Source organism: Protopterus annectens, chromosome 9.part0, assembly GCF_019279795.1.
Source record: "Protopterus annectens isolate FY-2018-M chromosome 9.part0, PAN1.0, whole genome shotgun sequence".
NCBI classification, from domain to species: Eukaryota; Metazoa; Chordata; order Ceratodontiformes; family Protopteridae; genus Protopterus; species Protopterus annectens.
The window spans coordinates 676369656-676382233 of record NC_056743.1 but is presented as its reverse complement, the minus strand read 5'-3'; the positions used below and the strand labels follow the sequence as shown (position 1 = coordinate 676382233).

Here is a 12578-nt window from a genome sequence, read left to right as displayed (position 1 = left end):
CCTTCCAGGCCTTCCCAGACTTTGGAAAAACAGCCCCCCCCAAACTACAGTCTCAGGGTATGCAGAGATCTAAATGGAGTGCCCCCACCCCAAAAACAGGGCGTGGTAAGCTGCCCCCTTATGGAAAAACTTCACAATGATTTTGCAGTTATCCTTCCCAGCCCTGCCCAATTACTTGTGCCCCTAGGAGGAAAACTTGCCCTTCATGCAAAAAACTGGATGTCCATTACTCAGGACTACTGGGTCATAGACATTGTATCCCAGTGGTACAAATTCAATTTCCATTCACTGCCAACCCCAAGAGGGTTTCTAGACCTTCCTCCAAACCAGTGGGCAGTCTCAAAAGCAAGTACTTTCCCTGCTCAATATGAGAGCTATTCAACCTGTTCCAGTAGAACAAAGGGGTCAGGGTTTCTACTCCAGACGTTTCCTGGTGCCCAGAAAAGAGGGCTCTTGGTGCCCAATCCTGGATCTTTCAATTCTCAACACCTTTCTGCTGGTCCCAAAATTCAAAATGCTTACCCTGCAACATCTTCTCCCTATGCTAGCCATTCCTGGTTAGTCACTCTAGACTTAAAAGAAGCTTATCTGCACATCCCCATAAGGGAGTCATGCAGGAAATATCTACGTTTCAGGGCAAGCTCTATGCACTATCAGTTCTCTGCACTTCCATTTGGCTTATCTACTGTGTCTAGAGTATTCACAAATTTCCTGGCTCCAGCCATTGAATACTGCAGGCAAAGAAATATCCAAATTTTCCCAAACGTGGACAACTGCCTGATTCAGGCGGACATTCAGGAATTGCTACTTCAGCACCTGGCATTTGTAAAAAGCCTTCTCACTTCATTGGGGTACACCATCAACGAAAAGAAATCACAACTGGTACCCAGTGAAAAGATTGTATTCCTGGGAGCAAGCTTGGACACAACTTCCCAGATGCCATTTCTCACTTCAGAAAAACATATCTATCTGATAAACTACTTCAAACAAATGACCACCAGAACCCAGCTTTCTGCAAGAAAAATACTGCAAGCCCTAAGGTTCATGGCCTCATGTATTCTGCTAATTCCATATGCAAGACTGCATATGAGAAAACATCAATGGTACTTAAAAAGCCTTTGGTGTCAACATTCTCAGGACCTGGAAATGGTCATTCCCATCATATCTTGTCTAAGGACAGAGTTCCTTTGGTGTGTAGAAGCATGCAACCACAGCAAGAGACTGCTTTTCACTCAACCCCTTGCTGCTTAAACCCTGACAACAGACTCATCAGACTATGCATGGGGGGCTCACATGGCAGGCAAATGCATTCAGGGCCACTGGACTCCAACCCAGATTCACTTGCACATCAATCAAAAAGAGATGCTAGCTGTACAGAATGCTCTGACAGCCTTCAAATACCTAATCCTTCCAGGACAACTGCTTAGAAAAACAGACAACACCACAGTTATGTGGTACATAAACAAGCAGGGAGAAGCCATTCTTACCCACAGCCCTGTGGAACACCGCCTTGAGCAACCAAGTGCACCTACAAGCTCAATTCCTGCCAGGCAAACAAAATTCACTGGCAGACGACTTGAGCAGAAATCTCCTAGACCCACACGAGTGGAAATTGGAGCCCAGCACTTTCAACCTTCTGATCCAGAGGTGGGGGACACCGGAGGTGGAACTCTTTACTTCCCCCGAGAACCACCTGGTGAGCAAATACTGCACCAGAAACCCTCACAGCAGGGCCTGGAAGGTGGATGCCCTATGCTTTCAATGGGAAAACCTCTCAATTTATGTCTTCCCCCCTCTGCCTGTTCTCTCAAGAGTGCTACTCAAGATGAAACCGGACAGGCCAAGGGCAATTCTTAGTGCTCCAGACTGGCCACGCTAGCACTGGCACCCACTCCTACGCAGCCTGACAACAGTGCCACCCTGGCACCTTCACCAGACTCCCACCCTGCTGTCTCAACAGGAGGGACAGATTTTGCATCCACAATTGCATACCCTAAACCTTGCAGCCTGGCTTATCCTTTGAATACCCCACCAGCAACCCTCAGCAAACAGGTGCTGGATGTCATTCTTGAAGCCAGAAGGCCTAGTACTAGGAAATTTTATGCTGAAAAGTGGAAAATATGTTGTTCTTGGAATCAGTCTCAAGGGAAGGACACAGCAGTGTCCTCCTTACCTCTTATCCTGGATTACCTAGCAGAGTTACTCCACAGAGGCCTATCCTTCTCCTCCATTAAGATTCATGCCTCTGCCATCTCAGCTCATTATAATACTGAGACATCTCTGTTTTCTCACCCTCTCATCAAACAATTCCTGAGAGGGGCTAACAACTTAAGGCCCCCTAGGAGAGCACCCACCCCTGCCTGGGACCTTAAGTTTGTACTGGAAAAACTCACACTTCCCCCTTTTGAACCTGCTGCATCAGCAGAGTTAAAATTCCTCTCTTGGAAAACAGCCTTGCTTTTAGCCATAACTTCAGCAAGAAGAGTGCCTGAGTTACAAGCACTGATGGCTGTGAACCCTTCATTATTTTCCATGCTGACAGGGTTTCCCTCAGCACTAACCCGTCCTTTATGCCTAAGGTAGTGTCCAGTGTGGCTCTAAACCAACCCATCCATTTGCCAACCTTCTTCCCTAATCCCCAGAATAAAGGGGAAAGGATCCTGCACTCCTTGGACATGCACAGACAGCTCAGGTTCTACCTTGACAGGACTAAGCCTTTCAGAAAATCTGACCAGCTGCTAGTCAGTTTTGCTACAGGGGCAGAGGGTAAGACCATTTCAAAACAAACCATTTCCAAATGGATAGCACACTGCATCCATTTCTGCTACAAGCACCATAGAAAAACCTACCCCACAGGGGATCAGACCACATTCCACTAGGGCTACGTCCACCTCTACAGCCTTTCTCAGGGGAGTCCCTACTAGGGGCATTCTGGAAGCTGCAACCTGGAGTTCTGTACACACCTTCACCAAGCATTACCACTTGCGTGTCTTTTCTAAATCCAGGGCTGGATTTGCTACAGCAGTCTTGCAAGGCCTACTAGCCAGCCCTAACACTTCTTGACTGCCTCCACCCTTCCTCAGCTTTGGGAATCAACCCAAATATGATGACTGCAACAGTGAAACACGAAGAACATAGTACAGTTGTGTACACTTACCATAAATGTAGATGTTCGAGTGTATTCTCTGTTGCAGTCCTGGTTTCCCTCCCTCCATCCCCCTGGCTTTCTTTGTCTTTCTACCTCTCCTCTCTATGGCCATTCCTAATGGCATTGGTATTTACTTTTTACTGGTGGTGTTCCCCACTATATACCAGCTCCCTATTTGGGGTCTCCTGACATTTGGGGCAAGAAAAACTGATGTAATGATGTCTGCTGCCTGTTTTATACCCCTGACGACCTGACGTCATGGAAGTAGCAACAGCATCTGACACAGAAATACTAAGACTCTGGTATTTGGGCCGACTGAGGGCTACTTGCAGGTAGATAACCCAAGTGTGATGACTGCAACAGTGAATACATTCAAACATCTACATTTATGGTAAGTGTACACAACTGCACTTTTCTCTCTGCATCAAGCTGCCTGGCAGTCTATTACCACCGATCGTTGGGTGCAGAGTATCATCACCAGAGGTTACACCATTCCCCTTTCTTGTCAACCAAATCTTCCAAGAAAGCTTCCCAACATTCCACCCAGTCAAAGGGAAGAAGCAGCTTCAGAGATAATAAAGCTGTCTCAAAAAAGAGTCATCCATCCAGTCCCACCAGACCAGCATGGATCCGGATTTTACTCAGAATTCTTTTTGGTGCCAAAAAAGACGGGACTGGAGACCCATTTTGGATCTCAGCAGTTTAAACAAGTCTGTCAGCCAAACCAAATTTCATATGGTCATGGTTCAGTCCATTCTCCCCTTTTTAAGATGAGGCAGTTGGATTTGCTTGCTAGATCTCTGGGATGGGTATTATCACATCAAGATGGACAAATGCTCAAGGAGTCTGCTTCACTTTCAGCTATGGGCCAGTCATCAGTTTTGTGCCCTGCCATTTGGTCTCTTTACAGCCCCCAGAGTGTTCATGAAATGCATGGCAGTGGTCACAGCTTACGTGAGACTACAAGGATACCAGGTGTTTCCATATTTGGACGACTGGCTCCTCACCACCCCCACCAAACATCTTCAGCACTGCATTATTACTCTCTCTCTGGAAAAATTGTTGGGAGTAACGATACATTGGGAGAAATCAAAACTTACTCCTGCACAACAAATAGAATTCATTGCAGCAGTGTTCAATACCCAGTCCTGTCTAGTATCACTCCCAAATCACAAACTCCACCGATTGAGGCTCCAGCACCGAGTGATACTCTGTCAAACAAAAGTTTCAGCAAGGGAAGTTCTTCAGGCCCTAGACTCTATGGCAGCTTCATTTCCAATAGTGCCTCTAGCAAAGCTACATATGCGGAGTCTGCAATGGCCTCTTCTTTGTCAATGGTTCTCAAACTATCACCCCCTCTGTTACCAGATTCGAATAACCAACTCCTGCAAACAGGACCTCCTTTGGTGGATGAGGCCAGACATAGAACTTTGGAGTCGCCCATTCCAATCCTGTCAGCCCAGAGCCACTGTGACGACGGATGCTTCCCTTATCAGGTGGGGGCCATTTCCAGGGAAAGACAGTCCAAGACACATGGTCAACCTCAGAGGCCCACCTACATATCAATGTTCTGGAACTGATAGCAGTGCTGTTAGCATTGCAGGCCTTTCATTTGGCTCTCCCTTCCAGGACAACTGCAAATCAGTCAGACAATATGTCAGTGGTCTGGTATATCAACAAGCAAGGAGGAACCAAGTCCTGCCTCCTGTGTGAAGAACCCATGAGAATTTGGCAATGGTCAATAGCTTCCAACCACTTTCTGTTAGTAGCACATATCCCGGGGAGCTCCAATTTAATTGCGGACAAACTGAGCAGATGCATCTTCCTGCCTCACGAGTGGTCCCTCAATCCCTAGGTGACAACAGAAATCTTCAGCTACTGGGGCCAGCCTTGCTGTTGATCTTTTTGCCTCACCATCGAACAACAAGTGCAGCAGCTATTTCGCCCTACTTCCCCGGAGGGGAGTCCCCAAGGGATGCTCTAATTCATGACTGACCCACAGGACTTCTTTATGCTTATCCTCCCATTCCCCTGATTCCACAATTTCTAAAGAAAGCTCTTCAGTTGAGATGCAAGGTGATCCTCATAGCTCCGTTCTGGCCTCGACAAGTTTGTTTCCCCTTCCTTCAGCTTCACCTAGTATACCCGACATAGATTCCGGACCCTCTTCCAGATCTGATTACATACCCCCAAGAGTTGAGCCACCCAAATCTGTCCAGTCTCAAGCCGACAGCTTAGTTTCTCCACTTTCATTAGTTGCCAAGCAAGCTAATCTCCCCTCGCCTGTTCGAGCCATCATTCTGGCCTCTCATAAACCATCCACCAGAAGACTATATCAGGATAAATGGAAAAGGTTCTCCACCTGGTCCAAGGATAACATGCTAGACCCGTATTTGGCTCCAATAACTAAGGTACTTCAACACTTGGCTAAGTTTTTTAATAATTGAGCCTCTGCCTCTACCATACGAGTACACCTAGCGGCAATTTCTAATTTCCACAATAGTATGGTACCCCTCTTATTTCTTTACGTCTATGCAAGGCCTTCCTCAAGGGGACCTCTCATATCAGGCCTCCTGTCAGACAGCTTGTGGAACCATGGAACCTCACTTTAGTCCTTCAGTCTTTGACTCAAAAACCTTTTGAACCTGCTGTGCAGTGTGACCTAAAGTTTTTGTCTTGGAAATCTTTGTTCTTGGTAGCCATCACGTCTGCCAGAAGGTCTCGGAGCTGCAGGCATTGTGTATCAAGAGGCCCTATCTGGTCTTCCATAAAGACAGAGTATCATTTCCTTCCCAAAGTTGTTTCTGAATTCTCCATAAACCAGACCATTGACCTACCAGTGCTCTTTCCAAATTTTGCCAATAGAGGAGAGTACTGCCTTCACTCCTTGGACGTACATAGGTAACTGAGATTTTACCTTGACAGGACCGAACCTATCCATAAATAAATCTGAACAGCTTTTCATCTCCTTTTCTGAGCCCAGAATGGGAGATGCTGTTTCCAAGGTTACATTATCAAAATGACTAATGGACTGCATATGTTTCATGCGTTCCATCAGCAACGAATCTATATAAAAAGTTAACGCTCTTTCCACTAGATCTATAGCAACATCTGTAGCTTTCCATTCCAGGGCTTCCGTGGATGACATCTGCACAGCAGCTACTTGGGCTAAGCCTCATACCTTTATCAATCATTACAAATTGGACTTGGTCTCCAGAGGGAGTGCTGCCTTCGGCTCAATGGTACTCAGGAATGTTCTTCCATAAGGGCCGCCCATGGACCTCAAGGTAGCTTGGGATTCTGTCCCATCAGTGACGAATGGAAAGAAGATTAACAACATCAGATAAAAAGTTATGTCTTACCATAACATTCCATCTGTGTTGTTCATAATCTTTCATTCATCACTTCCCACCCGCCTTCCTCCACCAAAGGCTCCTGGGGGATGCTTTGGGTCCAAGTGGTGTCCTAGGGTATTTGTGCAGATGTGGCCTCTGCTTTACTTCTCTTTCTCTAGCAAACTCGATCTGAGGTAATAGGGAGAAGGGCATTCTGGGTAGAAACTTAGCTCGAGAGTTTTTTTGGCTGGCACAAGCTTGGTGAAAAGGCCAACTCTGTTCTGAGGGCTCTGAACCGAACCCATCAGTGATGAATGAAGGAAGATGAACAACACAGATGGAACATTATGGTAAGACATAAGTTCTTTTTTGGATCACAGCTTTAACACTTCCTCTCTCCTTTGGAAAACATGTGCTTAGAAATTAATGTACTGGCCTTTTACCTACATTCTTCTCAGACTTTTCCTAGTGCAGGAAGTAACTTGTTTATACACATTCTAATAAAAAGAATCTGAAAATGTATGCTTTTTAAATGACAGCATCTGAAAGATTTTTGGAGAATCCTCTGAGGCAATCATGAAGGAAATGTCGTAATAACTTTTGAATAGCATTAAATGCCAGAGATTTCCCAGTGGATGATTATTATGAATGAATTGTGTGTTGTGGAGGCTTCTACATTCTAGTTATGAACAGGCCTGAGAAAGATAACTTAATGGTATCCATATGTGTTACTGTTCGACGAGGAGCCTCAGTGAAGGAAATACTTAAGTACACTCATTTGAAGTACAGCATAAGCTTTATTCTACTTTACTATTCTGACTGTCAATTTAGATAAATACAGTTTAGAAAAGCATGTTATACTGTAGGACATACCATCTTATGCAGTGCAGATACCATGACCTGTGTGAACTAAATGCTTTGATGTAGCATTGCATTTACCATGCTGCTTGTTTTTTGTTCTTCTTGTACTGTCCATTGTAATTTTGTTCATCACTTTTCATTAGGAATGATCCCCCTGGACAGTCTGCTACCACAGCAACTCAAGAACTTCTTCGGCTGGTGGAGTCAAATCTTAATGGCATACCTTGTCTTGATCCCGTAAATGATTTGCAGCTGAAAGATGTGGATGTGGTGGAGAATTTTATGAGAATCAAGACCCTAGAAGAAGCATTGGTCACTTTTAACTGTGTGCACAGTCCCAGATTTGCAGCACAGGTAGGAGCCTTGGATATACTGGTTACATTCAACAGTAGTGACTGGCTGTATTTGTTAGAAGCAGCTAGGTGCATTTAATAGCACTGGCTTCCAAATTCTCAAACCAAGTCAAAGGCTGGGCGATATGCTGTCTGCATTGTATGCATTCCCACGTTAACTGTAAGAACTTTTGGATGAATTATATGTCTTCAGTTGGTGTTAGGCACAGGACTAGCTCTAGTAAAAGCCACAGAATATTAGGGAATATTAACTGTCAGCTTGGGACATTTTTGTTTAGATAAAAGACAGGAAAAAAGTAACATGGAAAAATCTTCAGTAATTGATCATATGCTAAATTGCTTCAGATGCCAAGAGCCACATTCAGTCTAATTTGAGATTGTTTGGGACATTTTGACTTCTTGTTCAGTTTATTCCAGCACTGTACGTAATACTTTTACCAAGGATCTTTAAACCCTGAATCACAATCCTGCAACACCCAAGAAACAGAACATGATTTACAAGACTCCAGATACCCACAAATTCATTTGTAAAACATTCTTCATCAGACCCTGTAGTAATTTCTGTGGATTCAGACAAACTCAGCAAGTTACGTCCATCAACTAATGCACTTAGATTCATAAGTTCATAAGTAGGTACTAGGCTATTGGCCCTAGGGCCTATATAACCCAAGCCAACAAGGTTCCCTGGCTTTCACCACCCATGGATTTCCCTGCGCCCCTGTTTAGCAGGGCCACTGATGTGATGCCTGGGGTGAATTTCCTATTGCCCATTCACTCATCAAGATTTTTCTTGGAGTGCCAGTGACAAACTCTGCTTGACATTGGTAGTTTGTTCCAGAGTATGGGAAGTCTCTGGGACAGGAATCTATCCCTCCAACATGTTCTTTTAATTGTGGTGATGAGTTTTAGGTCTCTAAAGTGTGTGGCTCTGAGGGATTGGGATTTCTTTAGGCGTAGCATGTCCAGCAGCTCAGGGTTTGACATAGCTTTGTTTGTTAGGCAGAGATCAGCTCAGAGTAGGCGATATGCTACGGAGTAAAGCCAGAGTTTTTTGAGGCGGTCAGCGTAGGGTAACTGAGTCCCATAATCCTCTTTGTGAGGTATTATTGTGGCCTTTCTAGCTTGTAAGGTATATTCCAAATGGAACATTGTACTCTATAATGGGTCTGATGAGAGCTGAATAGAGGGGGACAATGACTTCTTTTTTCCTGGATGAAAACCCTTTCATGATGAGATGTGCTACATAGAAGGATTTCCTGACTACTGTGGCAATGTGATTATCAAAAGAGAGGCTACTGTCAGCTAGAGTCCTAAGGTCTCTTATCACTCCTTCATTGTTAAGTGGGCTGCCGTCTATGTGGTAGTCCATGGGTACAGTACTGACAATGCATTTTTTGGCGGTAAGCTTGAGGCCATGGCTCTGACACCAGGCATCAGTCACGGGGAGGCCCTTTTGCAGGATGTCCACGTCATTTGGGGACTCTACTATGGCACCTAATTTGCAGTCATCTGCGAACTTTGTCAGCCAGAGGCCCTCTGTGTTGGCCTGTACTTCAGAGAAGTAGATCCCAAACAGGAGGGGATCCAAGGCTAAACCCTGTGGTACTCAACTTGTCACAGGTTTGGAGTAGGATTTGAAGTCTGCAATTTTTACAGTGTGGGTTCTGTCTGTGAGCCAGTTGGCGACCCATCTTGTGACATACTGATTTATATCCAGTTTTTTGGTGAGTTTATTTATGATACCAGAATGGGGGATGGTGTTGAAAGCCTTAGCAAGGTCGAGATAGGCTGTGTGAACTGCCTTACCCTCATCCACGGCTTTGGTGACTGTTTCAAAGAAGTCAATCAGGTTCAGGAGACATGATCTGCCTTTCACAAATCTGAACTGGGTGGGGTCCAGAGTTTGGAGGTTACCAATATCCTTGTTTATGAGTTCCATGATAGTACACTCCATGGCCTTGCAGACCAGCCTCATCAGGCTAATAGGGCGATAATTCCTGGGGTTTATGGTGACTCCCCGTATATGGAGTGGTGCAACTGTTGCTGTGCACCACTCAGTGGATACAAAGCCTGTTGAGAGGCTGTGATTGAACATGGTGCTTAGGTGGGGGGCTAGTTCATTCTGAAGCTCCTGTAGAATGCAGCCAGGGATATTGTCCGGTCTCATGGATGCTGTGTTTTTAGCTTTCAATAACATAGTTTTCACCTGTTCAGTTGTGATTGCAGGGACACTGCATTTTGGTATGGATATGGACCCTTTAGGAGGTGGGGAGGGTAAAGTTGGCATTCAACCTGTCAGCCAGGATGTTGGCAATATCAGTTGGTTCCATGAATTTTGCGCCATTGTGTTGTAGCTCAGAGCAGATCTGGGTGTTGCCATTGAGATTCTTGACATAGCTGTATAATGCTTTGTGGTTGTCCTTAGAGTCAGTGACAATCTTATTTTCATAGTTCGCTTTGGAGGACTTTATGAGAGATCTCATCTTCTTGCTGAGGCTGACCAGGGAGCTCCTCCAGTCATGGGATTTTATTCTCTTTTGCAACAGTTTCTTCCTTCTGTTGTAGAGTTTGTTAATAGCAGAGGACCACCAGATTGGTTTCCTTTTTTTAGAAGAATGCATCTTGGTTCTATTAGGAATGGCACGATCCATGCGCCCATGTATGTGCTTATAGAGTGCATTTGTATAAGATTCGGCAGTGGTAACTGGATTGTCCATCTGCATGGGTATTGTGAAATTGGCCACTTCTGCCTTAAGTAGCACGAAGTTGGCTTTGGAGAAGTTTTTACAGTGGTTTCCTTCGTGGGGGATGGGGGCAGGACCTGAATATCTAGGGTGATTAGTTTATGGTCGGATCTGACCAATGAGGATCTGACTTCAGGTGTGGAGCACCTGTCACTCATGTTGGTAAGTACAAGGTCCAGGATATTTTTGCCCCTGGTAGGAGTGTGGACAAGTTGATCCAGGGCATTGGAGTGTACGAATTCTAGGAAGCATTGAGGAACGGCGGTAGTACAAGAATAGTTTTCCCAGTTAATGTGGGGTTGTTGAAATCTCCCAGTATTAAGGTGTTTGGTTGGACCCTGATATTCTCTATTATGTCAAGGAAAGAGGAGTGGGTATCCTAGGGCATGGTGGGGGATCTTTAGCAAGCTACAATATGGATTGCAGATGTTCTTCGTGTTTCACTGTTGCAGTATTCACATTTGGGTTATATGCCTGCAGGTAGCCCTCAGCCGGCCTGAATACCAGAGCCTTTGGATTTCCACATCGGATGCTGTCGCTTCTTCCATGACATCAGGGGTATAAAACATGCAGCTGAAGCCATTACATCAGTCTTTCTTGCCGTGCGGTGCCCGAAGCAGAAGCAGTTTGCAAGTGCTGGTCGGCCATCTCCTGAAATTTTCGTTTTCGAGTTTCAGACCCAAAGTCTTCAAAAAAGAGAAGTACCCCGTTGGGGATCCTTTTTTCTTGCTCTAACTGATGTCAGAAAAAATTAACAATTGTCTTGCCTGCGGAAAGCAAATACCTCATACAGATTTTTGTTCTTACTGCTTCACCTGTTTAGGCCCAGACCACGATGTCCCTCATTGTCGGTTTTGTGCCTTGTTCAACTCCTGAACTATTAGTCGTCGGGCTATTTTTGTAGCCAAATACTTTCGTTCTCGGTCTCCGTACTCCCAAATGGCTTTGTTAAGCCATCCAACTGCCGATCTTCCGAAAAAACGTAAGGATAAAGACAGAGACAGACCGCATAGGTCCAAAACTGCCGACTATGCTTCTGTTAAGCTAGTCGCCAGTCCGCCGCTACTCAGTGAGGTGCTTTCGCAGCCCCTGATACCCGCTACTACAGATTTGCAGGCCTCTACTGAGACCCATTCGGAGTCCAGTATGCCACGAGATGATTCTTCGACTGTGGAACCTGCGGCTGTCTCTACCTTGGATGGGTCCAGAGCCACTGTGCAGGCACTGGCTTCTGAGGGTGTATTCAGGCCTACAGACTTTCATAGTAAACCGACGGCATCGTTTCCAACTAGAAGTACCGAATTCCTCAGGCCTAAAACTAGCACTACGCCTAGAAAACCGATGACCAAACCGCAGACTCAGGCCCATATGCCTCAAAAACAAATGCTTAGAATGACTGAAGACCTTATTACCTTAATTAGGGGAAGCCAGCCTTCCCCTTCTAAGAGACCTAGAACCAATTTTCTTTCTGATTCTTCTGATTAGGAATCTGATATCTCTGCTCCTTCTGATTACCAGGATTTGCCCTTATCTACTTATGAGGATTCTGATGCAGAGGATTCCATTCCCTCTGCTTCCCCTCCAGAAGATTTTTCTTTTGGTGAAAACTTGCATACCCTTAGGGAGCATTTCTCCTGGGAAAGCCAGGACTATTCTGAGTCCAAAAAGAGACTTAGTGAATTCTTACTCCTGCCTCAACACAAGCCTCTAGCTATCCCTCCTGTTCTGGCTATTGTAGATGATGTTTTCTTGGAATCTAGCCTTACCCCAGACACTTTACCTTCAACTCCCATAAAACCTGACAGGTACTACAGAGTACCTGACTCTCAAAAGTTCTCTTCAAGAATTCTATTGCGGATCCAGAGACCATTTCCCAAGGACCAAAAGGCATTAAGGCTACTGCTGCCAAAAATCCTACCCCTTCTGATAGAGATTCTAGAGCCTTAGACAGATGGGGTAAGAAGGTGTATACTTCTGCTACTTTGACCGTTAGGGTTTTAAATTGCCAGTTTCATATGTTAAAGTATCAGCAGCATATTATGGGACTACTTAAACAGAAAATGATGTTGATTCCTGACTGTGCTGAACACAAAGACTTGCAAGATTTAATGCATTCTGCAGAACAAGTTGATAAACA

The 12578-nt window shown here is 45.1% G+C and overlaps 1 protein-coding gene across 1 annotated transcript in view; it reads left to right on the top strand.

The window, feature by feature from the left end:
* The window catches only part of SKIV2L (Ski2 like RNA helicase), a 624419-nt gene that overhangs the window by 547489 nt on the left and 64352 nt on the right, over positions 1 to 12578 (top strand). The window contains exon 25 of the mRNA XM_044083274.1: positions 7488 to 7698. Within this exon, the coding sequence (XP_043939209.1) occupies positions 7488 to 7698 (211 nt within the window). The remainder of the gene's footprint in view (positions 1 to 7487; positions 7699 to 12578) is intronic.